At 41.2% G+C, this 27470-nt stretch overlaps 1 protein-coding gene across 1 annotated transcript in view; it reads left to right on the forward strand.

Moving 5' to 3' along the window:
* LOC124795948 (multiple PDZ domain protein) overlaps nt 1-27470 on the forward strand; it is a 1551599-nt gene that overhangs the window by 324731 nt on the left and 1199398 nt on the right. Inside the window, exon 4 of the mRNA XM_047260028.1 lies at nt 15196-15397. Within this exon, the coding sequence (XP_047115984.1) occupies nt 15196-15397 (202 nt within the window). The remainder of the gene's footprint in view (nt 1-15195; nt 15398-27470) is intronic.

Raw genomic sequence — 27470 nt, forward strand, 5'->3', positions numbered from 1 at the left:
AGTGTATTCTGAAAATAAGTGATTAACACTACATATTTTCTTGGCTGAAAGTCTGACAGTTTTATCACAATGTGCAAAATTTTCCAGATGTTAAAATAAAAAGAGCAAAAAATGAAAATACAAAAACAAGGAATAAGCAATGGGTCACATTATGTACTTGTAAAAGAAATGGGTTCTCATAAAAATATTAAATTTTTTTTCAAGTTATAGGAAATGGCACAGTTTGTAACATGATGTGCCTCAGGACTGCAGAAATCTCTTTCACTTTCATAGATTTCATCAAATAAACCAGTAGAGAAATTAAATAAGCTTTCAATGTATGGTTCTTGAAAAGGCTATTATAAATAAAATCATACCAAAACAAGTAAGATTTTATAAAAATTCCTTTTCTGCAGAAGAGCTATTTTTTTATTATATTAATATGCTTCTGGTGAAACAATTGCAGTAATAGGTCATTCTACTAAATTATGTTTACTGTTAACACACTCTAATAAATTCAAGAATTAACTTTGCTCACTTTGTTTTATTTGCTGCTTAACACTATATGTCTAAAATGACCAGGATCTGACATTTCTTGTATTTATCTTGTCATATGTTTTACACTAAACAGTGGAAAGTCCAGGTTGGAATATCAACAATTATGGGAAAGATGGGTTGCTACTCACTGTAAAGATGACATGTTGAGTTGCAGACAGGAACAACAAAAGATTGTTACACATTAAGCTTTTGGCCTGAGCCTTCATCAGAAAAGAAAAACACACACCCATTCACACATGCAAGCACACCTCCCCACACACATGTGACAACTATCTCTGGCTGTTCAGGCTAGGCTGAAACTGAAACCCAATGAATGGGAGCAACAATCCGCAGAGGAGTGGGGAAGGGGAAGGGATAGCAGGGGACAGATGGGATAAGGGAAACAGTGCTACCTTCTGTAGTGTGCAGGGTCTAGAGGTGGCAGAGAAGACTAGCTGATGCAGCATTGGCTGGCTATGGTGGAGGGAGGGAATGGGGAGAAGTGAACAGAAATAAGAGCAGCAGAGAAGGGGGGAAGTCGGTGAGTACATTGGCAGAAGCAGTACATAATGAGGGAGAGGGTATATGAGTTGGGAAGAGATGATAGGGCACAGGGACCAGAAACTGTTGGGTGGAGTGTGTGGAGTCAGTAGGTTACCCTTGGTTAAGGCCGGGATGATGTCAGGTGTGGAGAATGTGTTGTATGGATAATTCCCATCTGTGTAGTTCAGAAAAGCTGGTGGTGGAGGGGAGTATCCAGATGGCCTGGGTTGTGAAGTCATCCATGAAATGAAGCAAGTTATGTTCAGCTGCAAGCTGTGAAACAGCATGGTGCATTTGCTTTTGGTCTTTGTTTGGTGGTGGCCATTCATCCTATTGGACATCTGGCTGGAAGTCTTAAAAGTATAAAAATCTGACCAATGATTGCAGCAGAACTGGTACATAACATGGCTGCTTTCATATGTGGAGTGGCATCTGATCCCGTGATACGACTGCAATAAGAATTGCTGGGTGGGTGGACTGGACAGGTTTTGCTCCTGGGTCTTCCACAGAGATATAATTCCTGTGGCAAAGGGTTGGGATTAGGAGTGGCATAGTTATGGACTAGGATGTTGTGGAGGTTGGATGGGTGCCAGAACACCACTTTAGGAAAGTTGGGAAGGATATTGGGTAGAATTTCCCTCATAGCAGGGCATGATGATAGATAACTGAAGCCCTGCCAAAGGCTGTAGTTCACTTGTTTCAGTTCAGGGTGGTACTTGGTGATGATGGGCCTCTCCTTTGTAGCTGGTTCTTGGGGGGTTGGTGTGAGGATTTAGGATGTAGGGGGGGATATGCCATGGGAAATTTATTTGTTGGCAAGGTCTCAGGGATAGTGCCTGTCTGTGAAGGCCTTTGTGAGACCTTCGGCATATGTGGAAGGGGTGGCAAGTATCGAACTGCACGTGTTGTTGGTGGGTGGAGACTTTATGTAGATGGAGGTGTGGGTGGAGCCCTCAGAGAGGAAGACTTTAAAGTCCAGAAAGGTGGCACACTGGGGTGAGAAGGACCAAGTGAAGTGGGTAGGGGGGAAGGTCTTGGGATATGAAGAAATGAGTGTAGGTTGTCCTGCCCCTGAGTTCAGATCATGTAGATATCATCAATGAACTTCATCTAGATCATGTGTTTGGGGCCTGGCGAGGCTAGGAAGGTTTCCTCTAGACGGATCATAAACATTTTGGCACAGATTGGTGCCATGCATATGTGTATGACTGTACCATGGATTTGTTGTGTACCTCCCCTTCAAAGGAGAAGTAGTTGTGTGTTAGGATATAGTTAGCAAGATGTATGAAGAATGAGGCAGTGGTTTTGGTGTCTGAAGGACATTGGAAGAGGTAGTGTTCAATAGTGGCAAAGCCATGGGCATGAAGAATGTTATCTCCCATCCACTTTATTTGGTCGTTCTCAGCTGGTGTGCCACCTTCCTAGACCTAGACATCCTCTTCTCTGAGGGGTGCATCCACATCTCTATCCACATTAGACCCACTAGCCACCAGCAGAATCTGCATTTTGACAGTTGCCACCACCTTCACATAAACTAAAGATCTTACAAAGGCCTTCACAGACATCCACTATCCCTCAGACCTAGTCCACAAACAGATTTTCCATGCCATATCTCCACACACCACAAATCCTGCCACCACCTCCAGGAAACAGCTACAAGGGAGTGGCCCTCTTATCACTCAGTACCATCCTGAACTAGAACAACTAAACCACATACTTTGTCAAGGCTTTTATTATCTACCATATTCCCTGATAAGAGGGATATCCTAGCCAAGACCCTTCACACCTTTCCTAAAGTGGTGTTCTATCACCCACCCAACATCCACAACATCCTAGTCCATTCCTGTGTCACTTCCACTCCAAACCCCTTGACACAGGGATCATATCCCTGTGGAAGACCCAGGTGCAAGACCTACCAAATCCACCCACCCAGCACTTCCTATTCCAGTCCTATCACAGGCTTATCATACGCCATCAGAGGCTGGGCCACCTGTGAAAGCAGCCATGTCATGTACCAGCTCTGCTGTGATCACTGTTCAGCTTTTTATATTGGTATGACTATCAACCAGCTATCAAACAGGATGAATGGCCAATGCCAAACTGTGGCGAGAGCAAAGGCGACCACCCTGTTGCACAGTGTGCAGTTGAACATAACTTGCTTGATTTCAACGGCTGGTTGACAAATGAGGCCATCTGGGTACTTCCCTCCAACACTAGCTTTTCTGAACTGTGCAGATGGGAGTTATCATTACAACACATTCTCTGTTCCCAAAATCATCCTGGCATCAATCTATGGTAATGTACTGACACCACACCCCCACCCAACAGTGCCAGTGCACTCACTAATCTTTCCCCTTCCTCTCCTCCTTTCCTTTCCACTCCCTTTTTCCCCCTTCCTCCTCCTCTCCACCACAGCCTCCTGATGCTGCACCAATTAGCCTGTTTGCCACCTCTAGCTCCTGCACATTCCACCAGACAGCACTGTTTCTTCTTCCCCCCATCTGTACCCTGCTATGCTTCCCCATTCCCTGCACCATTACAGATAGTTTGTTCTTGTTTGATGCATTTAAGTTTCAATCTAGTCTGAGCAGCAAGAGATGGTGGTCTTGTGTATCTAAGGTGTGCTTGCTTGTGTGACTGCATGTGTATTTTTCTTTTCTGATGATGAAGGCTTTGGCCAAAAGCTTAATGTGTGACAGTCTTTTTGTTGCGCCTGTCTGCAATTCGAAATGTCATCATTAAGGTGAGTAGCAATCTATCCTTTCCATGATTGTAGTTATGTTTTACTTTGTCATTTCTCAGAATTACATGGGCATATTCTACAGATGCTGGAATCTCCTGGTTCCTTTGTGCGCTATCTTACTTTTTCTCCAAACTATAGGCCTTGTACTTAAACCAAATCATTATTGCTGTACAGATGTACAGTGTATGTAGATGATTAATGCACTTAAAGGATGGGTGATTCTGCAATTATTTGAAAGTATTTTTTTAGTAAAAACTATTCTTTATCTCTTACAAGGTTGAAGCCTGTCTGAGTCATAATGTGACATGTTTCACATTAAACACATTTGAAGTCAGATGAGTACACACACACACACACACACACACACACACACACACAGAGAGAGAGAGAGAGAGAGAGAGAGAGAGAGAGAGAGAGAGAGAGAGAGAGAGAGAGTGTTTGATTTTGCCACTTTGCAGCCATCCAATAGTTTTCCAGGGATTTCTCACCGCTACCTACCTCAACATTCAATCCTGGAACCCTTCTCAGTGGCACCAACTACTTGATGGCTAAAAGAGTAGACATACAGAACTTCAAACCCCACCACAATTTGTCCATTTGCCGTGAACATAAACGTTGCTCAACTGTTGTGATGGATGCCACTTACAACAGAATAAAATGTCTCTGCAACTGTCACATACCTCCACCTCCACCTTCAGCTTTGCAGTAGTGATCTCATTCCAAAATGTACCATGACCTCCAATACCTGTTTAAATCCTAAGGCCAGTCCTGGAAACTTCCAGACCAATACATGTCCATGTTCTTTTAATATGTGCTTTTCTTTACAACTTCTAAAGCTTAAGTTGTAAGTTATCGCGGAAAGGATTTCCAGCCACATCAACCAGTCTCTCCAGCCCATTGTCCTCCTTTGTTTTCTTGGTCAGATGCTCAACAGCCCTTATCCAATGAGGCTATTTACTTGTCATTGGTTATGCCACCTCTATAGGCATTATTGTCCCCTATGTCGGTGGCCTTATGGATATCAAACACTGCCTGTGCAACATCCTACTCACTCCAAGAGTACTGACTTATTCCTTTCACATACAATCAATTACACTCTCACCTACCACTACTTATCCTCTGAAAGGCATACCTGCAAATATGTTTGTGACACATATACAGTATGGGCACTCATGTGACATCCTCATTTGTCAATGTATTCATAGAGCATATAGAGGAATCCTTTGTAGACATACTAATTTGACTGGACCTTTTTAATCTGGTCACTTGGCTACAATAGTCTGTTCTTGTACCTTCATAACCTCATTATCTTCTTGCCATTGCATTTCAGTTGATTCTCTTTATCTCAATAAACTCTCTTCCTGGACTTTCAACAGCTACCTTTTTGATGGCCCCCATAAGAACCCCTGTCAATTTCAAGCCACCAAGGCAGACAGTAACAACAATTTCCCTTCAGTAATTGCCACCCCAAGAAGTCTCTTCTCTACAATTTTGTCTTTTACAGAACACCGTAAACAGTGGCATGCAGTTGCTTCATCATTATACCAAAGGTGCTGGCAAAGGCCTCGCTGAAATCTAGTTCACTCTACATCCAGTGACCTATTCCCTGAAACTTGATGCAAACAGAGATCACTTGACCCATATCCTTTCATGCATATGATTACACACACACTTACTAACCAGCCACAGGGGAGCATCCTTTGGATTATAAAGTACCACTCTGGATTAAAACTACTGAAGATCATCCACTGCTATGGTTCTGACTGTTTAATTTGGTCCTGAAATAAAGAATATCTTTCCTGAAATTCTTTCTGCTCCTCACACAGTGATAATCCACTGTTCATCTGACTTACTAAATATTCTGGCCCATCCTTAAGCCCTTCTGATACCAGCAGCTTCCTATATATCAATGCAAAAGGACCAGCTTCGGAACTGTGAGAAGCTTGTCCTTCCATTTGTAGAGCATACTGCTCAGAACAGCATGGTCAGTTTCATTGACTATTTCACAACCTATGCCATCTCATTTGTCACCCCTAATACCAGTCCCCAAAATTGCAACCAGTTCCTCTTTCACTCCATAACTCCTCCTCAGTCTCTACTAGGCCCTGCTATTGACTCGACACCTGTACTAATTCCTTTCTCATGTCGTCATATCATTTCATTCAAATGGCTGATGCCACATGTCTTTGGGTGAATGGAATGTTGAAGTGTAAGATGTAGAAAGTAGCGAGGCCACTCCACATAAAAAAGGCTTCAGAAAATCATCATGCAATCTTGTAAGTGGTCGGCATATTGCCATATTTTTGTCTGAGAAAATGTGCTGCTACCATAAAACTGACTCTTTCCATGTGATAATATGAGATTTCAATTATGTAATTAATATAATATATAATAATTATTAATTATTATTTATCAAAAAACAAAGATGATGTGACTTACCAAACGAAAGCACTGGCAGGTCGAAAGACACACAAACAAACACAAACATACACACAAAATTCTGCTGCCACCCAGACCAAACAAAAGCGCTGGCAGGTCGATAGACACACAAACAAACACAAACATACACACAAAATTCTAGCTTTCGCAACCAACGGCTGCTTCGTCAGGAAAGAGGGAAGGAGAGGGAAAGACGAAAGGATGTGGGTTTTAAGGGAGAGGGTAAGGAGTCATTCCAATCCCGGGAGCGGAAAGACTTACCGTAGGGGGAAAAAAGGACGGGTATACACTCGCACACACACACATATCCATCCACACATATACAGACACAAGCAGACATATTTAAAGACAAAGAGTTTGGGCAGAGATGTCAGTCGAGGCGGAAGTGCAGCGGCAAAGATGTTGTTGAATGACAGGTGAGGTATGAGTGGCGGCAACTTGAAATTAGCGGAGATTGAGACCTGTTTGTTTGTGTGTCTTTCGACCTGCCAGCGCTTTCGTTTGGTAAGTCACATCATCTTTGTTTTTTGATAAATTTTTCCCACGTGGATTGTTTCCGTCTATTATATTAATATTATTAATTATTATTATATTATTGTGTTAATTATTAATTAATGTATATTAATATAATATATAATTAATACATAATTAATTAATAAATGAACTGTGATGGTTGCCTACCCTATTTCAGATGAAATTAAAGCACCAAGTCTTTTCTGTGTGGTGGTGGCTTGCAGGAAAGTTGGCCATGAAGCACATGTGAATGAAATCTGTAGCAGCTCATATCTGTGTCACTGTCTTCGCTTCACTCAATTTCTGCAGAACAGTGCTATAGTACCCCACAGATGATGTGCACTGGCTTGGACCAATTAGTAGGTGACACATTTGGCTGGGTCATGCTTGGTCTTCAACTTTCAAATCCATATAAGTACTGTTTACATGGTGGAGGTGTTAGTGGTGACACACCTGAAATGGTCAGAATGGCTCATCATCTAAACTACACAAATGTGTTGCTTCTTACACACATCAACCACAACATTGAATTTATTGAATGAGCCATCATTTATTAATTTGTTACACTGTCCATTGTCCTGTATTTCTGTGTTTTCTACATGCTATTCTTCACAGGTGTGGTGGGTTTGAGAACTAGGGTCAGTTCATCACTGCATCTAGTCAGTGATACAGTGCTGAGCATCACGATTTGTAGCAGTTAAAACTATGTTTGAGCTAATATCTTGAACCATCCGAAACAGCTAGTGACCTTGCCCAATTCCCACACTGGTTAAAGCCAGTGTACATCATCTTTGGGGGTACTCTGCAGAAACTGGGTGAAGAATAGAAGGTGACATGGATGTGAGCTGCCAGAGGTTTCATTCACGTGCATCTCACAGGCAACTAGCCTGCAAGCTATCATCACAAGGGAACCACATGGTGCTTTAATTTCATCTGGAATAGGGTCAGCAACCATCACAGCTGGTTTAGTTATTGGATGGTCCATACATCATAATTGCAGTCTCATATTGTCATATGGAATGAGTCAGTTTTACAGTAACAGCACATTTTCTCAGTGGAACATACAGCAATTTGGTGACCATTTAGATGATTGCATGAGTGTCTGAAGCCTTCTTTACATACTGTGACTTCACTCATTTTTGTGTCAAACATTTCATTATTGATCCAAAGATACGTGGCATCAGCCCTTTGAAGAAAAAAAAAAGTATGAGTTAGTACAGGTGCCGTGTGTGTGTGTGTGTGTGTGTGTGTGTGTTTGTGTCATCTATTGTTGACGGAGGCCTTACTAGCCAAAAGATTTATTTGTGACAAATCTTTTTCTTGTGCCTATCTGTGACTCAGCATCTCCGCTGTATGGTGAGTAGCAACTTTCCTTTTCATAATATTGTTACAGTCCCATTATGGCTTTTCCACTGTTTGATTTCATTTCTGTGATTGTAATTTTGGGAAATGGCATTACAGATGACAAACAAGATGGCATAGGTTGTGAAGCAGGGGTCAAACTTCTTTTGGCCACGGTTTCGAAGCTGGGTCTTTTGCATTAAACGTTTAGTAACAGAATATCACTTAACGAGAAGCAGCAAGGATTACAGGATATGTATTCTTTATTTGAGGAGTCAAACCCCTAGCCTTGGATGGAACTTCCTGGCAGATTAAAACTGTGTGCCGGACCGAGACTCAAACTCAGGACCTTTGCCTTTCGCGGGCAAGTGCTCTACCAGTCTAGTTAACTTGTACTGTGCAACACAAGGGATACTTCCCCATGGCTGGTAAGCAAGTATATGTGGGATCAGAAGCATGTGAGGGCGTGGTTCAGGTGATCTCTGTGCGAGACAGGTTTCAGGGGATGAGAGAATGGGTGTAGTGGTATAGTGCATGCAAAAACTAAATTTTGTAGGTGACTCTAAAGATTATTATATTACAGAGAACTGATGGTTTTCAACTGACTCCAGGAAGAATGTGGGAATTCTGTAATGAATAAAAATCTGTACTCCAGATCCTGAGAGGAAAGGGGGTGGGAGTGCAGTATGTGAAATTCAAGGAAGTTTGATATATAACAATCCTATTATTGTGGTTATGTTCTTAGCTTTTGGTCATCAGTGCAAAATGAGAAAACACTGGAATTTTGTGTAGCTGACCTGTCAAAAATAGTAGTGAAAGTGCATGGAGTGCCTCAGACCTCAGTTCTGGGCCTCCAACTTCTTGTTACTTTTGTTAATTATCTACTTCTTTGTACAGGGTACTGTAAATTCGCGTCTTCGCTGATGACACTGTGTTACATAATGGTAATTCACTAAACAAACTTCAGTTGTCAGCGAATAAGGTTTTTAGGAATCATGTGAACTGGTTTAATGTAAATGATCTTTCTTTTATTTACGATAAAAAAACTTTATTCAGTTTCACACAACCAGTAGAGATGAAGAAATATGAGATAAACTGTGACCATCAGATAGTTAGGGTGGATACTTAAAAATACTTAGGTTTAGATATTGATAGCAAACCCCATTCAGATTGTGTTACAACTTATCTTTACACTTTGTTTACTCTTACAGAAATATCAAAACCATTAAGTCAGCTTATTATAATTATTTCCATGCCATTATGGCATACAGAATAATATTTTGGAGAAATGCATAGGAAAAGAGCCATAAGAATCATGAGTGGAGTCCACCACAGAAACAAATGCATAAATCATTTTAAGGAAATTGAAATTGTCACATTTACTGCACAGTAGCTATACATTCTCCCTGATGAGTTTAATCAGGGAAAAAAGTTTTTTTATAGACCTAATAGTGTGTGTAAGATAATTGGATGGAGAATAAATATACTCGCCAAGCAGCAACAGAAGACACATACACAAAAGCTAAGGAAATGTGTTAGCTTTTGCAGCCAGTGGCTGCTCCTTCTCACAGAAGTGTTGAAGGGCAGGGAGAGGGATGAAGGATAAGGATTGATGAGGTTCAGGAAATGGAGCGAGTTGCAGGAAAGTTGCACAGAACCCTATGTCAAGGGAGACTTACTGGACGGGATGAGATGGAAAGGCTGATCTTTGGGGACTGCACCACATGAGATTTGGAAACCTGAGCACTTGAAGCGGAAGATAAGGTAACAAGCAAGACACAGATTACTGACTAAACATAGTACAAGAGTTAACAAGAGCAGAAAGCTAAGTGTATTATAAATGATAGACAGATTGAGGTAGGGAGTGAGGAAAAATAGAGAGGTCATAAAATAAATACTGTATTGAAAACTAAAAAAGAGCAAAGAAAGGAATAGTTACTGAAGATAAATGTGGAGACCAAAGAAATTAATGTAGATTAAGACCAGATCAGAGGGTAGAACCCAGTTCCCACCTGCAGCGTTCTGAGAAACTGGTGTCTGTGGGAAAAATCCAGATGGCATTTGTGGTGAAACAGGCACCGAAGTCATGACTGTCAGGTTGTAGAGCATTCTCTGCTACAGGATATTGAGTGTTGCCAACATACATCCTCTTATCTATGCCCATTCATCCTAACTGAAAGCTGGTGGTAGTCATAACATTTTGGGAAGGAGTGCCGGTCCCCAGCATGAATCCGCCCGGTGGATTAGTGTCAAGGTCTGGTGAGCCGGCCAGTCTGTGGATGGTTTTTAGGCGGTTTTCCATCTGCCTCGGCGAATGTGGGCTGGTTCCCCTTATTCCGCCTCAGCTACACTATGTCGGCGATTGCTGCACAAACAAGTTCTCCACGTACACATACACCACCATTACTCTACCACGCAAACATAGGGGTTACACTCGTCTGGTGTGAGAAGTTCCCTGGGGGGTCCACTGGGGGCCGAACCGCACAATAACCCTGGGTTCGGTGTGGAGCGGTGGAGGGGTGAAGTGGACTGCGATAGTTGTCGTGGTGTTACGCACCACTGCGGCTGCGGTGGGGACGGAGCCTCTCCATCGTTTCTAGGTCCCAGTTAACATAACATAACATTTTAGAAGGTGAAACAGTGTTTACTTAAAAGCTGGTATATGACATGCATCATTTCAGAGGTGGCTCCCTGTTTAACAGTATAGGTTTTGCCAGTTACAAGGCTGGTGTAGTTGGTGGTAGAAGGGAGCATAGGGCAAATCTTAAAGCAAGGGTGATCACTGGGGTGGGAGCCAAAGGGTAGAGAAATGATTGCAGGAGGAGCATAGAGTCTGATCAGGATATTGTGAAGATTGGAGGAGAGGGTGGGGCAAAATGTCAGATAGAATAGACCTCAGGACATGATTTTAGGAAATCATAGTCCTGTCGGAGTAGCTGATGAATAGATTCAACCAGTGTAGTACTGAGTGACAAGAGGTGTACTCCTAAGTTGTTTTTTGGAGGGATCAACAGTACCACAATTGGACATGATGGCCTGGGAATCCTGCTTTTGAAGTAGCCCTGTGGGGTAATTATATTCACTGAAGACTGAGGTGGGAAAAATGGTGTACAGCTGTAAAGAGTCTGTGTCTGGACAAATACTATTTCCTCGAATGTTGAGGCAGTGTGGGAGGGAAAATTTTATATGGAAAGGACGGCAACTGTCAGAATGTTAGTGCTGTTGCTTATTAGTAGGTTTAATTTGAAAGTTGAGTGTGCCCTTCGGTGAGGAAGAGCTCAACATCAAGGAAAGTGGCATGCGATTCAGAATAGCACCATAAAAAATTTAACTAGGAGAATTTATTTAGAGATGTCCAAAAATTTTAACAGGTGAGCCTCACTGTGAGTCTGTGTGGCAAAGATGTCATCAGTGTATCTAAACCAAACCAGAGGTTGGCCATGCGGTCTGAGCTTCCTTGTCTTGGTTCGTGTCTCGGGTGCCTTGTCACGGTTCGCACGGCTCGCCCGCCATCGGAGGTTCGAATCCTCCCTTGGACATGGATATGTATGATGTCCTTAGCATAAGTTAGTTTAAGTTAGACCAAGGGGTGTGTAAGCCTAGGACCAATGACCTCAGTAGTTTGGTCCCATAAGAACTTTGCACAAATTTCCAAAAATTTCCAGAGGTTGAAACCTTTATGGATCCCATGAAAGGGCTAGCATAGGAAGGAGCCATCTTGGTTCCAATGGCCACGTCCCTGATCTGTTTGTATGTCTGTCCCTCAAAGGTGAAGTAGCTGTTTGTAAAGTTGAGCAAGGTGAGCAGGAAGGATGTCATAGGTTTGGATTCAGACAGGTGCGATTGAGGTGATGTTCAGCTGCAGACAGGCCATGTACATAGGGAGTGTTGGTATAGATGGAGGTAGCATCAGTGATGCCAAGCAAGGTGTGTGGTGGGAGTGGGACGGGCACAGACAAACTAGAAAGAGGTTGTCGTCTTTAATGTAGGAAGGAAATCTTTGTACTATGGGTTGTAGCTGTTTATACTAAGACAGATGTACATTCAGTGGGCACTTTGAAGTCATTAATTAAGAGACAACCAGGGTGATTGGGTTTATCAGTATTAGTAAGAAGATAAAAAGGAGGGAGTATGTGATTTGTGTGAGGTAAGAAATTCTATGGATTGAGGTGGTTGTCCTTGTGAGGGGCCTAAGGTTATAAGAAGAGACTGCAGGTCAGTGTGTATCACAGGGAAGGGATCATGATGACAGATGCTGTATGTAGAAGTGACAGAGAGCCAGCATAGGCCTTCACTTACATACTTCCATTGGGCAAGTACCACTGTGGTGGATCTCTTGTTCGCTGGGAGGGTAATTATAAAGTCATCAGTTTTTAGAGAACAAAGAGTGTGGAGTTCTGCAGAGGAGAGATTAGTGTTATGTTGTAGGGAACTTAGAAAGGGTTGTAAAGAATTGCTGGATTTTAGGAATTCCTGGAAGGCTTGTAAGGGGTTTTGAGGTAGTGGTGGTGGATCAAGTTGGGATTGTGATCAGAACTATTCAGGGCAGTGTTCAATGTCAGGTTTGCTGTTGGAAAGGTTATGGGATAGAGTTGCAAACTGATATTTCCAGTTGACATTTTATGTAAAGGAAAGTAGGTTCTTAACCAAAGCAGCATGATTAAGTACAGGTTTGGGGCTGAAAGTGAGAGCCTTGGATAACACAGATAATTAAGGTCAAAGGTTGTCTGAGAAGAAAGTTGAGAACACTGTACTGTTGTGGCTGGTTCTTGTGACCATGTTGTACCATTTCTCTGGAGAGTAGTGGTGAAGGTTTGAGGATGTTAAGATTGGTCAAGCTCAGTCTTTAGAAGAGGAGTGGTGGATGATGGTGTGGCTGTTTAGAGAGCTGGAGATGGACAGGAATGGGAAAACCACCGTTGAGGTACTTTAAGAGAAGGTAAGGTAGCCTTGGCATGGCCTGTTGTTGCAGTTTGTGGTTGGCTTGATGCATAGTACCACACAAGGGAACTTGAGAGGCAGGTAACTGCAGGATTTTAAAGAAGGAGAGAAGTCTGGTATAGCGGAAATAGGCAGAAATGGCTCTGAAATGAGGTTCACTCCTGTGGACATTTTGCCCACCATACCTAGAAATGCTTTTCATCCCCCTTCCAAGCCCAATCCTTGCCATATCATTGTCAGAGCCTAGACTCTTTCTGCACCTACTTCTCTAACCTTTGACTTCTACATCAGTGACCATCCCCACTGTAAGACTTTCCCTATGCACCCTCCCACCACCACCACCTGTACCAGCCCTATAACTGGCAAAATACATACTATGAAAGGGAGAGCCACCTGTGAAGCGACTTATGTCATGTAATAGCTGTTATGTAAACACTGTTAGACCTTCTACATTGTCGTGACTACCACAAAGTTATTGAGATGAATGGGCATAGACAGGGGTGTATACTGGCAACACACAATGTCCTGTTGCAGACCATGCCCTACAACACGACAGTAATGTTCTTGGTTCTTGTCATCCTCCAGCTTTTAATTTACATTAATTTCTTCAATTACAGCATTTATTTTCAGTAAGTATTCCTTTCTTATTTTCTATGTGTTTCACTTTCTAATCTGTCTATTCTTCTTCCCCCCCCCCCCTCACTCCCCCCCCTCACCACCTCACACATCCACCTGTTGAAACAAACCAACCAACCAACACCTCCACTTGCCTGCCACTTATGATACACTGGCCTTAGTAAGTCTTTCACTATGTTTTGACACTAGTCTCTGCCTCGTTCATTACCCTTCCACTTCTGAGCTATCAGGTTTTTTAAACTCTCTTGTGGTGCAGTCCCCAACAATCAGTCTTTCCTTCTCACCCTTTACAGTAAGTCTCCCCTGACCCGGAGTTCTGGGTGACTTTCCCTTAATTCTCTCCACTTCCTAAACCTCATAGTTCTTTTTTTTCATATTTTTTACTTCCTGTTCAACCCTTTTGCCAGAAGAAGGTGCCACTGGCTCCTAAAGCTTGCAAATGTTCATAATTTTTAGATATTTTCTCGTGCAACCACTTGGCATGTACATTTTTTTATCTTTTCAGTTATACTAGATTATCAGAAAGTGATTATTTTGGCTAAGCATGTGAATCATAGTCATGATACTAGAAGAAAATACAACATGCACTCTGTGCATATAAACTGGAGTGTGGTACAGCCAATGTAAGATTATTAATGTCTTTCCTTTTCAGATGAAGTGTTTAGTGGATGACGAGTTCTTATTTAAAAAATGCCAAGATATTCCTATGGCAAGTGTCATTTTACACTGTAGAAGAGTTCCTGAGTCTCACTGTAGTATCCATGTACCTGTAACACTCAGATACTTTCCCAGTTTCTTACTTGTGTGCATGCCTATTTATTATTGTAAACATTTGTAAATAATACTATTTTTGAGTACAAGAATGTAAGTTGCAGGTTCTTCAACATGAGATATATTAGTATTATTTACACAACACCATATAAGGTAACCACAACAAACTTGTAAAACTGACGTTGTTCCATGTCCCGTAACATATTCACAACGTGAATCACCAGAACATGAAGTAAATAAATGTTTCATTTGTTCATTGTCTTTCTGTAATTACACTATGTTGTGTTTAATATGTAATGCACAGAATTAATGACTATAAAGTATGCCCATTAAATGCAGGATAATTGTTTTGTTGCTGTAACTGAATACAATAAAGAAATAAGAACAAGATTATGATCAACACACACTGAGTGGGATGCTGAAATAGCACTGCATTACAGATGATGATGTGTCATACTTACTGAACTTTCTTGTGCTGTAAGTCAAATACAAGTGCCAGAGAGCCTGCCACAAAGAGGATTTTAACTAGTTAAATTGGTTCATGGTTCATCCTTTTGCTACAATTCAGTGAGTGTCTCCATCAAAGTAGACTTATACGAATGACATCCTAAGATGTTTTGTAATCACTCACAATATTATTTGCAACATGAATATTAGTATTTTTATGCAGTTGTAAATTTTGTGTTTTAAATTTAACTTTCTCATTCTCATTTATCTTTTTTGAGCTAAATTCAGAATTTTTTTATCAAAAGGATTGAGCATTGACTCAGTGGACAAGGGTGTGAATGGAATGCTTGTGGTGTCTGTGGCACCTGGAGGCGCTATGGCGAAAGATGGCCGCATTGTTCCTGGAGATTATCTGCTATCTGTGAACAATGAAAGTCTTCGCAAAGTTACAAACTCACAAGCGAGAGCAATCCTACGGAGAGCGCAGCTTCTTAACACTGATATCAGGTGAGTGCTTTTATTAGTCATGGTTTTATGAGATAACTGATGCTGAATTAATTCATTCCCAAGCATTGCTTTCTCACAGCTTATGCATGCCATTATGCCCTTTAGCAGCTTCTTTGGAGCTATTTTGTGCTGTAACCCTTCTGCTGCTTGCACACATTGTGTTCTTTTTATATTGCGATGTTCTGCACAGAATTCCCATTATAAAAGTGCTGTCATATCCATGCAGCTCTTTTTTTTTACTGCCTGTTGTGTTTTATTCTGCTGGTAATTTCATTTCTATCTTCCTCACGTGTTATGAAAATAAAGTTATTCTGGTCTTCTGTCTTTCCTTCTTTCATCTATCTGCCCTTGCAGATCCTGTCTCTAACAGATTACCTCTTGATAAAACTTCAAAAATTAATCTTCCTTCAGCTTTTCCTTTGCAGATCCATATACACAAATTCTTTGGATCCACTTGATTCAGCATGTTTGCTCTGTTCCCTGTACGTTATGTGCCTTTATCTTTTATCATTGATCTCTCTTCCCATGCTCACCACATCAGCATTTCTGTAGCCAGCTGTGATGACTTAAAAATGTATGTTTTCCATATCTTTCTTCCCTTAAGAAACAACTGCATATATTTCAGACGTTTTGGTTTTACTGTTTTCAGTCACTGATAATGCATCTTTCTTAAAACTGAATATATCACTTAAATCTATGTTTCTCACTGTTAGTTGGTTTCTAGAAGCAGTGTTAGTGGCAATGTATACTAATTTGTCTGTGCTCACTGAGTAAGTCTTAACTTCATTGTAGTATGGTGAGATGGCTTGTCAAACTCTGTTTGCAGTGAAAAGATGTCAAATAGGCTGCTGTAATAGGAAGTCCAAGATACTGATTTTATTCTTGTTGAGATATGGCACACATGGTGCAATTACTAGTGCAGTGGATATGTGGTATAGTCAGTGAAAGAAGCTCCCTGATGGCTACAGTGTGCTTGGTATGGCTGCTTTGTTTGGTTACCTCAACAATCATGTAAAATGATTTTGTGTGAATCTCAGTGGAGACACCTCAGCTCTGTTGTGGCTCCATAGATGACTATTGCGTTTGTCTGCTGTGATATGTAATTCAACAGTGCTGTGAGCTGTCAGAGATCTTCTTTCACGAACTCTACAATCAACAGCAAGAGTACTTTCTGTTACAGAAACTCAGCTTCTTATCTGCTTGAAATAGAATTAGATCCTAAGCAAACTAAGAAGAAAAATGTTACTGTCATTTAAATTTACTTACCAATTTATTCTTCTGAAATTCACATATCAGTTTGTTTGAAACATGGCACTGGTGTTTCTTAATGAACAAGTTGAACAAATGAATAATTTTTTTAATGATAGTAAGCAGTGATTTTCTCTCAGCTAATGTGACAACAGATGATAGCAAGCATCTGTATTTTTTCAATTCCAGCTACTTTTGAATGCTGTAAGATGATGATGATGTGTGGAAGTTGTGGTGTCAGTCAGTACAAGGAAATTATATTTCAATTAATTCACTTTATTAAAAGTGTGAGCAAGCTTTAAAATAATTTGTCCATTTTACAGTTTATTGCATTAATTGTAATGTTTAATGGACTTAAATCTGCACTCACAGTAGAGACAGAATACCAAGTGACAAAAAGAATGCACTGAACAGTTCTAATAGTCTCATTGAGTGAGAATCTTTTCCAAAATCACATGAGGAGTCATAGTACGCATACAGTTTTCTGAAATTACAGACTGATAGAAGCAAATTATGGGGGTTATAATAGCTTATGAATAAGAGACACACAATCTATCACATATGCAAAATATCACATTACTGAAATATTACAAAAATTTAATTAGAGATTTTGTTGGTGTGTTGGTGACAAATCACCTTGTGACAAAAAGTCTCTGGTGAAAAAGTGTGATTACTTCAATGTCAGCTTCAGTAGGTAATTGCATTGGAAACATCTGTTGACTTCATACCAAGTGGAGTTGAACATTCCTGCCTCCAAAAACCATGAATATGTTCCCACCCATGACCTATAAGAAGATATCAGCAGTGACAGCTGTGTGGTTTGTGATGTAACATATCACTTTTGGTAAAGTGATGTGTTACCCAACATGTATGTAGAAGCCAAATGATGATAGCCACAGTGTCTGCAAGGTAGGACGATGATGGAAATTTGGTTATGTGTTCTGGTACCTGCTGTCTAGGCAGTTATTCCGTGCTATGATGACATGGCTTGGAGAAGTACGGAAAGCCATTGTATAAAGGGGTGCCTTGACAGTGGTTCATTCTGTCAAGCAGATTTATACAGAACTGTCATTAGTACTGCCAGATTCAGTTTATGCAATATCAGATTAAATGTACGAACATTTTTTGTGGATGTGGTGTTCCCATACGCCATCAGATTAGTGTAACTGTTGTTGGAAGAATTACTTTCTGTCATTTAGTAGAAAGTGAAAATTGATTAAAGCTTCCAGGTTCCAGCATAAGAACAGCTACAGTGGCAAGTAAATAATAATTTATGTGACTCATTGGCCTGGACCAAATCCTTCAATTAGACATCACTTTGGCAACTTGCAGGTCACTAATCTACCCCACTTATCATACTGGAGTATGGGGATCTATAGTTCAACATGCGATCCAAACTATGTGTCATTTCTGGTGACTCTTGACATTATTGAGAGGTGAAAGGTAGATGAAAACATTTCAGTAGATGAGGTCCATCTGTCTGACATTTTGCCCACTGTACCTAGAATAGCTTTTTGTGACTCTCCCAATCTGTGCAATATCCTTATCAGACCATATGCTCCTCCTGCACCCATCTCTCTACCCTATGGCTCCTACTCCTGTGAAGGTCCCCACTGTAAGACTAGCACAATGCACTCTCTTACCACCACCTATACCAGCCCTGTAACTGGCAAAATGTATACTATCTAAGGGAGAGTCACCTGTGAAATGACACGACGTATACAAGTTGTTATGTAAACACTGTTCGACCTTTACATCAGCATGACTGTTATCACGTTATCAGTTAAGATGAATGTGCGTAGGAAGAGGGTATCTACTGGCAACACACAGTACCCTGTTGCAGAGCATGCTCTGCTACATAACAGGTGCATCTGCCTGTTACACCACACATGCAATCTGGATTCTTCTCCCCTGACACCAGTTTCTCAGAACCCCACAGGTGGGAACTGGTGCTACATTTCCTGGGTTCTCAACACCCAGCTGGCCATAATTTACATTAATTTCTTTGGTCTCTGTGTTTCTTCACAGTAACTATCCCTTTCCTCACTCTTTTTAATTTTCTTCATGTTTCATTTTCTGACCTGTCCATCTTCTGCCCTCCCAACCCCACCCCCCTCCCACCTCCACCAAATACATGCAGTTAGCTTTTAGCTCTTAATAAGTTGTGCAAGATGTTTTGGCAGTAATGTCAGTCTTGCATATTATTACCCTATCTTCCACCTTTAAAGTCTCAGGTTTTCAAATTTCATCCAGTGTAGTCCTCAACAACAGTCTTCCTTCTCACTACAGCCCGTAAAGTCTCCCCTGACCTTGGGTTTTGGGCAACTGTTGTGAATTCAACCCCTTTTCCTAAACCCCATCAGTCCTCTTTCTTAACCTCTCTTCCCTCCCCCTCAACCCTACTGTCAGAAGAAGAAGCCATTGCCTCTGAAAACTTGTGAACTTTGATACTCTTCTCTTCCTTCCCCCTCAACCCTACTGTCAGAAGAAGAAGCGATTGGCTCTGAAAACTTGTGAACTTTGATACTTTTTATATGTGTGTTTTCTTGTTGCTGTATGGTAAGTAGATTTTTATCCAATTACATTAAAATTTCTGACTGGATTGAATATTTCTTGGTAGGGAGGTTAATACAAACCATTAAAAAATGCACGGAAGTATGTTTTTTAACACAAACCTACGTTTTTTTAAATGGAACTCTGTTAGTTTTGTTAGCACATCTGAACATATAAACAAATACGTAATCAGTGCCATTTGTTGTATTGTAAAATGTTAATTACATCCGGAGATATTGTAACCTAAAGTTGACGCTTGAGTACCACTCCTCTGCTGTTTGATCGTGTGTATCGGAGAGCACCGAATTACGTAGGGATCCAAAGAGAACGGTGATGGACCTTAGGTACAGAAGAGACTGGAACAGCACATTACGTCCACATGCTAACACCTTTTTATTGGTCTTTTTCACTCTGACGCACATGTACACTCCTGGAAATGGAAAAAAGAACACATTGACACCGGTGTGTCAGACCCACCATACTTGCTCCGGACACTGCGAGAGGGCTGTACAAGCAATGATCACACGCACGGCACAGCGGACACACCAGGAACCGCGGTGTTGGCCGTCGAATGGCGCTAGCTGCGCAGCATTTGTGCACCGCCGCCGTCAGTGTCAGACAGTTTGCCGTGGCATACGGAGCTCCATCGCAGTCTTTAACACTGGTAGCATGCCGCGACAGCGTGGACGTGAACCGTATGTGCAGTTGACGGACTTTGAGCGAGGGCGTATAGTGGGCATGCGGGAGGCCGGGTGGACGTACCGCCGAATTGCTCAACACGTGGGGCGTGAGGTCTCCACAGTACATCGATGTTGTCGCCAGTGGTCGGCGGAAGGTGCACGTGCCCGTCGACCTGGGACCGGACCGCAGCGACGCACGGATGCACGCCAAGACCGTAGGATCCTACGCAGTGCCGTAGGGGACCGCACCGCCGCTTCCCAGCCAATTAGGGACACAGTTGCTCCTGGGGTACGGTCCCGCACACCGTTAGGCCGTCTTCCGCTCACGCCCCAATATCGTGCAGCCCGCCTCCAGTGGTGTCGCGACAGGCGTGAATGGAGGGACGAATGGAGACGTGTCGTCTTCAGCGATGAGAGTCGCTTCTACCTTGGTGCCAATGATGGTTGTATGCGTGTTTGGCGCCGTGCAGGTGAGCGCCACAATCAGGACTGCATACGACCGAGGCTCACAGGGCCAACACCCGGCATCATGGTGTGGGGAGCGATCTCCTACACTGGCCGTACACCACTGGTGATCGTCGAGGGGACACTGAATAGTGCACAGTACATCCAAACCGTCATCGAACCCATCGTTCTACCATTCCTAGACCGGCAAGGGAACTTGCTGTTCCAACAGGACAATGCACGTCCGCATGTATCCCGTGCCACCCAACGTGCTCTAGAAGGTGTAAGTCAACTACCCTGGCCAGCAAGATCTCCGGATCTGTCCCCCATTGAGCATGTTTGGGACTGGATGAAGCGTCGTCTCACGCGGTCTGCACGTCCAGCACGAACGCTGGTCCAGCTGAGGTGCCAGGTGGAAATGGCATGGCAAACCGTTCCACAGGACTACATCCAGCATCTCTACGATCGTCTCCATGGGAGAATAGCAGCCTGCATTGCTGCGAAAGGTGGATATACACTGTACTAGTGCCGACATTGTGCATGCTCTGTTGCCTGTGTCTATGTGCCTGTGGTTCTGTCAGTGTGATCATGTGATGTATCTGACCCCAGGAATGTGTCAATAAAGTTTCCCCTTCCTGGGACAATGAATTCACGGTGTTCTTATTTCAATTTCCAGGAGTGTACATTACCATGAGGGGTGAGGTACACGTACACACGTGGTTTCCGTTTTCAATTACGGAGTGGAATAGAGTGTGTCCCGACATGTCAGGCCAATAGATGTTCAATGTGGTGGCCATCATTTGCTGCACACAATTGCAATCTCTGGCGTAATGAATGTCGTACACGCCACAGTACATCTGGTGTAATGTCGCCGCAGGCTGCCACAATACGTTGTTTCATATCCTCTGGGGTTGTAGGCACATCACAGTACACATTCTCCTTTAACGTACCCCACAGAAAGAAGTCCAGAGGTGTAAGATCAGGAGAACGGGCTGGCCAATTTATGCGTCCTCCACGTCCTATGAAACGCCCGTCGAACATCCTGTCAAGGATCAGCCTAGTGTTAATTGCAGAATGTGCAGGTGCACCATCATGCTGATACCACATACATCGACGCGTTTCCAGTGGGACATTTTTGAGCAACGTTGACAGATCATTCTGTAGAAACGCGATGTATGTTGCAGCTGTTTGGGCCCCTGCAATGAAGCGGGGACCAATGAGGTGGTCGCCAATGATTCCGCATTATACATTTACAGTCCACGGTCGCTGTCGCTCTACCTGTCTGAGCCAGCGAGGATTGTCCACGGACCAGTAATGCATGTTCCGTAGATTCACTGCCCCGTGGTTTGTGAAACCCGCTTCATCGGTAAACAGGTAGAACTGCAACACATTCTCTGTTAATGCCCATTGACAGAATTGCACTCAATGATTAAAGTCATCACCATGTAATTGCTGATGTAGCGACACATGAAACGGGTGAAAGCGGTGACAATACAGTTTGCGCATGACACTACTTTGACTCAGTCCACCGGCTCTCGCAATGTCCCATGTACTCATGTGTGGGTTCATGGCAACAGCAGCCAACACACCAACTGCACCCGCTTCTCCTGTGATGGGCCTGTTACGGACCCGTTTGCGTGCTACGACCATACCTGTTGCATACAGTTGGCGGTAGATGTTTTGCAATGTGCGGCACATTGGATGCTCTCTGTCTGGGTACCGTTCTGCATACACCCTGCGGGCTTGAGCTGCATTTCATCGACACTCGCCATAGATGAGTATCATCTCCGTCTTTTAAGAGTTCAAATACACCATAGTTACAGTTCCTACAACACTACACTATCGCAGATGTCTGGTAACATGGTGTACTGCAGTTGGTCTGCGTGCGGAGACGAATGCAGAATAACAATAGCAGCAAGCACTACATGCGGACACTGCGACAGCTAGACCAAACCACAGCAGTGCACTACAGCCACACTCGTAAACACGGTCGTCATCGTAAACATGTCCCTGCAGATGCTGCTTGCCGACCGTGGCCCGTGTTTGTTACAACACGCAACTGAATGTCGTAGGTTTCAAGCGTCAACTTTAGGTTACAATATCTACGAATGTAATTAACATTTTACAATGCAACAAATGACACTGATTACGTATTTGTTTATATGTTCAGATGTGCTAACAAAACTAACGTGGTTCCATTTAAAAAAATGTAGGTTTGTGTTAAAAAACATACTTCCGTGCATTTTTGTATGGTTTGTATTAACCAGTTACACTAGCCACTCTCCTCACGTTCGGTCTGTGGAATCGGTTCGTCAGTATTTGATGTGGTTTATGAAATATATCCAGCGGTAACGTTAGGTGACTCACCCTGTATATGCCTCTATGGCGGTAATGTTATTCTAAAGCAGTGTCAAGTATGGAATGTTGTTATCACTCATGTTTACTATGACAACAGTTATATACTAAAATGACATATGTACATTTCTATAAATTTATAGTCAGTGACAATGTAAGTTTATGAATATAGGGGTACACATTTGAAAATGTCAAACAGCCAAAATCAGCTGATTGTGGTAAAAATGACAGTGATTTTATAAGAGCTAGGATGGCAATGGAATTGTCTTTCAAGGTAAAATGCTGCACTCTCCTTACCAAGAAATTCTCAATCCAGTTTCAAATCTAGTCCATAATAATAAATTGTATGGTAAATGGCAATCAGTATCCCTGCATTAGCAATCAGTACATTTGCAGTCAAAGAACTTGTTTAACATAGTGTCAGCCATAGTTCACGTTTTTGTTGGAAATGGCATTTATGTTGTGGAAATTTTACCACAACATGCCTCAGTAGTTTAGAAAATAATTGTAACTTAGATTACATGGGATTTAAGGAATTTTTCAGCTCTGTACACTAATATTAACTGATACCGGTGCTCTACATGAGTGTCAAAACTTTGTCCTGTTTCTTTTGTTGGTGGTGCTGCATAAAGCCAGAAGCAGCTTACCTCTTCTGCTCTTCACTGCTTCCCACAACACTTGTGGCACAAAGTTATGCCTCCTCTCTACTCCCTCTGCAGGTCTCCCACTTTCTCCATTTCTTCACCTGAAAGTAGGATAAAAAAAGAAAGAAAGAAAGTAGTAGTATGGTTTTAACGTGTCCATAGATTGATTTAAATAAAAAATTGTGTACAAGTATCTATGCTGCCACTGTGTTAGTAGTTTCAAAGAATGAGTTGGATAATCTTCCTGTCTTCTTCCTTTCTTTTTCCTTTTTCCTTTAAAGTGTCTGATAAAGTGTACAATCTATAGACATCCAGAATTCCCATCAAATATTTATACTGAAGCAAATTTTGTCTTGTTTTAATAATCGCTTAAGGATTTCGATATGTTCATGAGTAGTTATTGTAGTAATCAATCATTCACTCTGTGTAAATCACATATCAGTTGTAAATAAAATGGGAGCAGTGAATAGTGGAACTGCAGTGCTGTGTCTTGAAAGACATTGCAGAAATGTAATTTTACACAAAATTATGAGATAGAATTGTATAATTTTTTGGAGGTATTTTCCTTTTGATACTTGTAACCTGACTTGGGAGTTTCATGTCTGAATTGATGGATATAAAGTAGCTACTCATGGAGAGCTGACCATGCTAGAGTTTTGCTAATGCCTTCATCAACTACAATTCCTCACACCCTTGTTTCAGGATTATTTCAGCTCTTCACAGAGACGATCCATCCATATCTGCTCTGTAGGCTAAAGTTTGCAAGCTTTACTGGAATAATTTTTAAATTATAATACAAAGTCTATTTCAAAATTATTTTTACTTTTAGAACTGTGATTGTAAATTTCACGGTTTGTCCTGAAATCACTCTTACTATTAACCACAAATGCACTGAGGGTGCAAATGTATTGACATATTATGAGTGTCAGAATCTGAACATCCTGAAGAGACTTCTCCAAGATGTTCAGTTATTGACTCCACACAATATTATTATTGCACCTTGACTTCAGATGCATCTCCCATAAGACAGAGTGGAAGTATATAAATTATGCATTCAAAATGAGACACTAGATTTTCCCAGCAGACATTCAGGTGCTGTCTGGATGTGAGTGTCAAAGTGACATTATATTTCAATATCAGTCCAAGATAACACCATTCAGTGACCTGCTATACTGAGGTGCAATTGCATCTTTTGCTCCATATATACCTATCACCCCACTCCTAATTTGTATCTTGGGGCATGCTGGTAATCCTGCCTGCAGGTCAACACAGAGACAGATTTATAAATACAAGGAAGGTGTATCTTAGTTTTTTTGTTAACTTGTTTGTGTGCTGCTGCCACATCAGTATGTTATCCTACAGGATGTCCAAGAGAACGCCTAGGAATTTCTCACATGAATTTTCCTTTATTGAATGCCAACCGGTCTGTGCTTCTGATACCAATATATCACTTTTTACTTGTCTGGAATAGTTCAGATTGATTGTATGTAAGATTAAGACTTCAGATATTTACTGTGGACCTGTTGTAACCTTGGGACTGTAGTATGAAAAGAATAGATTGATACGTATCATGTAGTGGAGATGTTGAGTCGCAAATGGGCACAACAAAAAGATGGGCAAACAAGTAAGCTTTTAGCCAGAAAGGCCTTCATCTGAATTAGATAAAATACACACATGGGTGATAAACAATTTAAATAAAAACAGAATAGAAACTTTCTAAATGTGGTACTACAGAAGAATGCTGAAGATCAGATGGGTCGATCATGTAACTAATGAGGAAGTACTGAATAGAATTGGGGAGACGAGAAATTTGTGGCGCAACTTGACCAGAAGAAGGGTTCAGTTTATAGGACACATGAGACAGCAAGGGATCACCAATTAAGTATTTGAGGAAAGTTTGGGGGGTAAAAATCAGAGAGGGAGACCAAGAGATGGATACAGTAAGCAGATTCAGAAAGATGTTATTCAGAGATGAAGAGGCTTGCACAGGATAGAGTAGCATGGAGAGCTGCATCAAACCAGTCTTCGGACTGAAGACCACAACAACAAAACACACACGCGCGCGCGCGCGCACACACACACACACACACACACACACACACACACACACACACTCACACTCACTCTCACATACACACTCGTGCAAATGCAATTCACACACACCTGACTACAGTCTCTGGCTGCTGAGGCCAGACTTGACTGTTGTAAGCTTGTGTAATGTGTGTAGATTTTGTATCGATATGTGGATCAGTTTTCTTGCACTGATCTTTTAGCAGTGAAATAGTTTAAGAAATGACCAAAGAAATGTTTTCTATGCCTGTATGTGACCGATATTAAATTATTGTCTGGGTGTGAGTTAAATAACCAGTTTTGATTCTGAAATAGATAACAAAACTCATGGCTGGTATTTTTAATTGCTAATTTTGTGCTGTTGTAAGAAAGCAGAGTGTCAGAACTGTGACTTATACCTATACTTTTTCATGATATGATTCCCTTGTAGCTCAGTCAGTTCTTCCTTGTGATGATTTGGGAGGGTAGACAATTTAAGTTTATGGAACTTGTAGTTTTCTCTATCTCCTAAACTACTTCAAGTTTATGGAAGATGGTAATGTAAAGTACTTTCAGTATCCTTCATTATGTGTCCATCATCCAGGACTGTACAAAATATCTTGCATGTATTATTCTAAGATTTGAGGATGAATTGTTCAGCTGCTCATGGATCTGCTGAAGTGAAATACAGGTGCTTGATGAAGCTGAGTTAGTCATGACTAGGCATACTTTTATGTTGCTATGTAGAAATGTGCCAGTATATTAGTGGAAGAAAACTGTGCAATTCAACTGTGCCATACATAATTTCTGCTGCTGAAACAAGTCATTCTTACTACGACTTTGTATGAAATTACAGGACAAGGTACAAGTTAGTTACAGGATGCCTACTAATTGGACTGTAATTCACAATAGGTTTTTGAAAATACTGTACTGACTTCTGAATGGCAATGTAATTGGAAAAAAATACCATTAGCAATACTGTATTAAAATGAGCTTATAGAAAACTAAAGTGGATAGTAGAACACATGAGAGAAGAAGGAGAAGAAGAAGAAGAGAACCTCTCAGTGTCAGACCTAAAAGAGAAAAGAGATGCTGCATACAGACTATAATAATGGCATGACTAATCATGTTTAAAGAAGGAAGTTGAATACAACTAATTTTGATATGTATGATGCATGATGGAGATGAAGAGTGAAGGCAAAGCCAATTTCATTTGTATTCATTTCTTTAGCACAGTCTTTAATGCAGTTCATTTTTGTAAGTAGTTACAATAATGCACAGCAAGAAGTTTTGTATCACACCTCTGATGTGTCTTTTTCAGTAATGTTGAAAATGAAATGCTGAAGTATTGCTCATGACCAGCATTTTAAAGATTGAGAATCAACTGCTAGTTACTTAGATCAATTCATTTTTTCCTATAATTTATTCAGTGAGTGTGCTGTTCTATCAAAGTACAGGATTTCCCTGTGGCTAACGCCATTTTATTCGTAAGTGGGCCCTCCACCATCTATTGATTGCACTGGAAAAGATTAAATAGGTTGCATTACATTTTTTGACATTTGATTTTGTGATGAGATGGTAAAAGTTAATGAAGAATTTTACATTACATAGGATGTACATTAGCTTTTCACCTTAAATGTGAAAAATACGTTATGTGATTTTATTGTCATCAGATTTTGATAGCAATAATGTGAAATGATCTTAGTATAACAAGCCAATTCAGTTGTTAAAATTTGTGCCATTCATCCATGGCTGCTAATTCTATGGCATTTTTAAATATTAATATTATAATTATTCTTGCTTCCCAGATAAAGAACACACCTAATCGTAATGTATTTCCCTTAGTCCCAAGTAAAAATATATATTACTTTGATTTATGTGCCTTTTACTAATTGATGGCATGGATGTTTTTGGAGATAAGTTGTTTTATTTATTTTTTAATGTATATGTATGTTTTTGGTAGGAGGAGGGGGATGGAGTTGGAAATAGAATTTTGGTTTTACTTAGTTTTGCAGATTCATGACATTGTTAATAGAGCATGCTGTTAGCATAGTTTTAGATAATACTTTGAAATCCAAAAAAAAAACTGCCATGCAACCA

This window comes from Schistocerca piceifrons, chromosome 4 (assembly GCF_021461385.2).
Source record: "Schistocerca piceifrons isolate TAMUIC-IGC-003096 chromosome 4, iqSchPice1.1, whole genome shotgun sequence".
Taxonomy (NCBI): Eukaryota; Metazoa; Arthropoda; class Insecta; order Orthoptera; family Acrididae; genus Schistocerca; species Schistocerca piceifrons.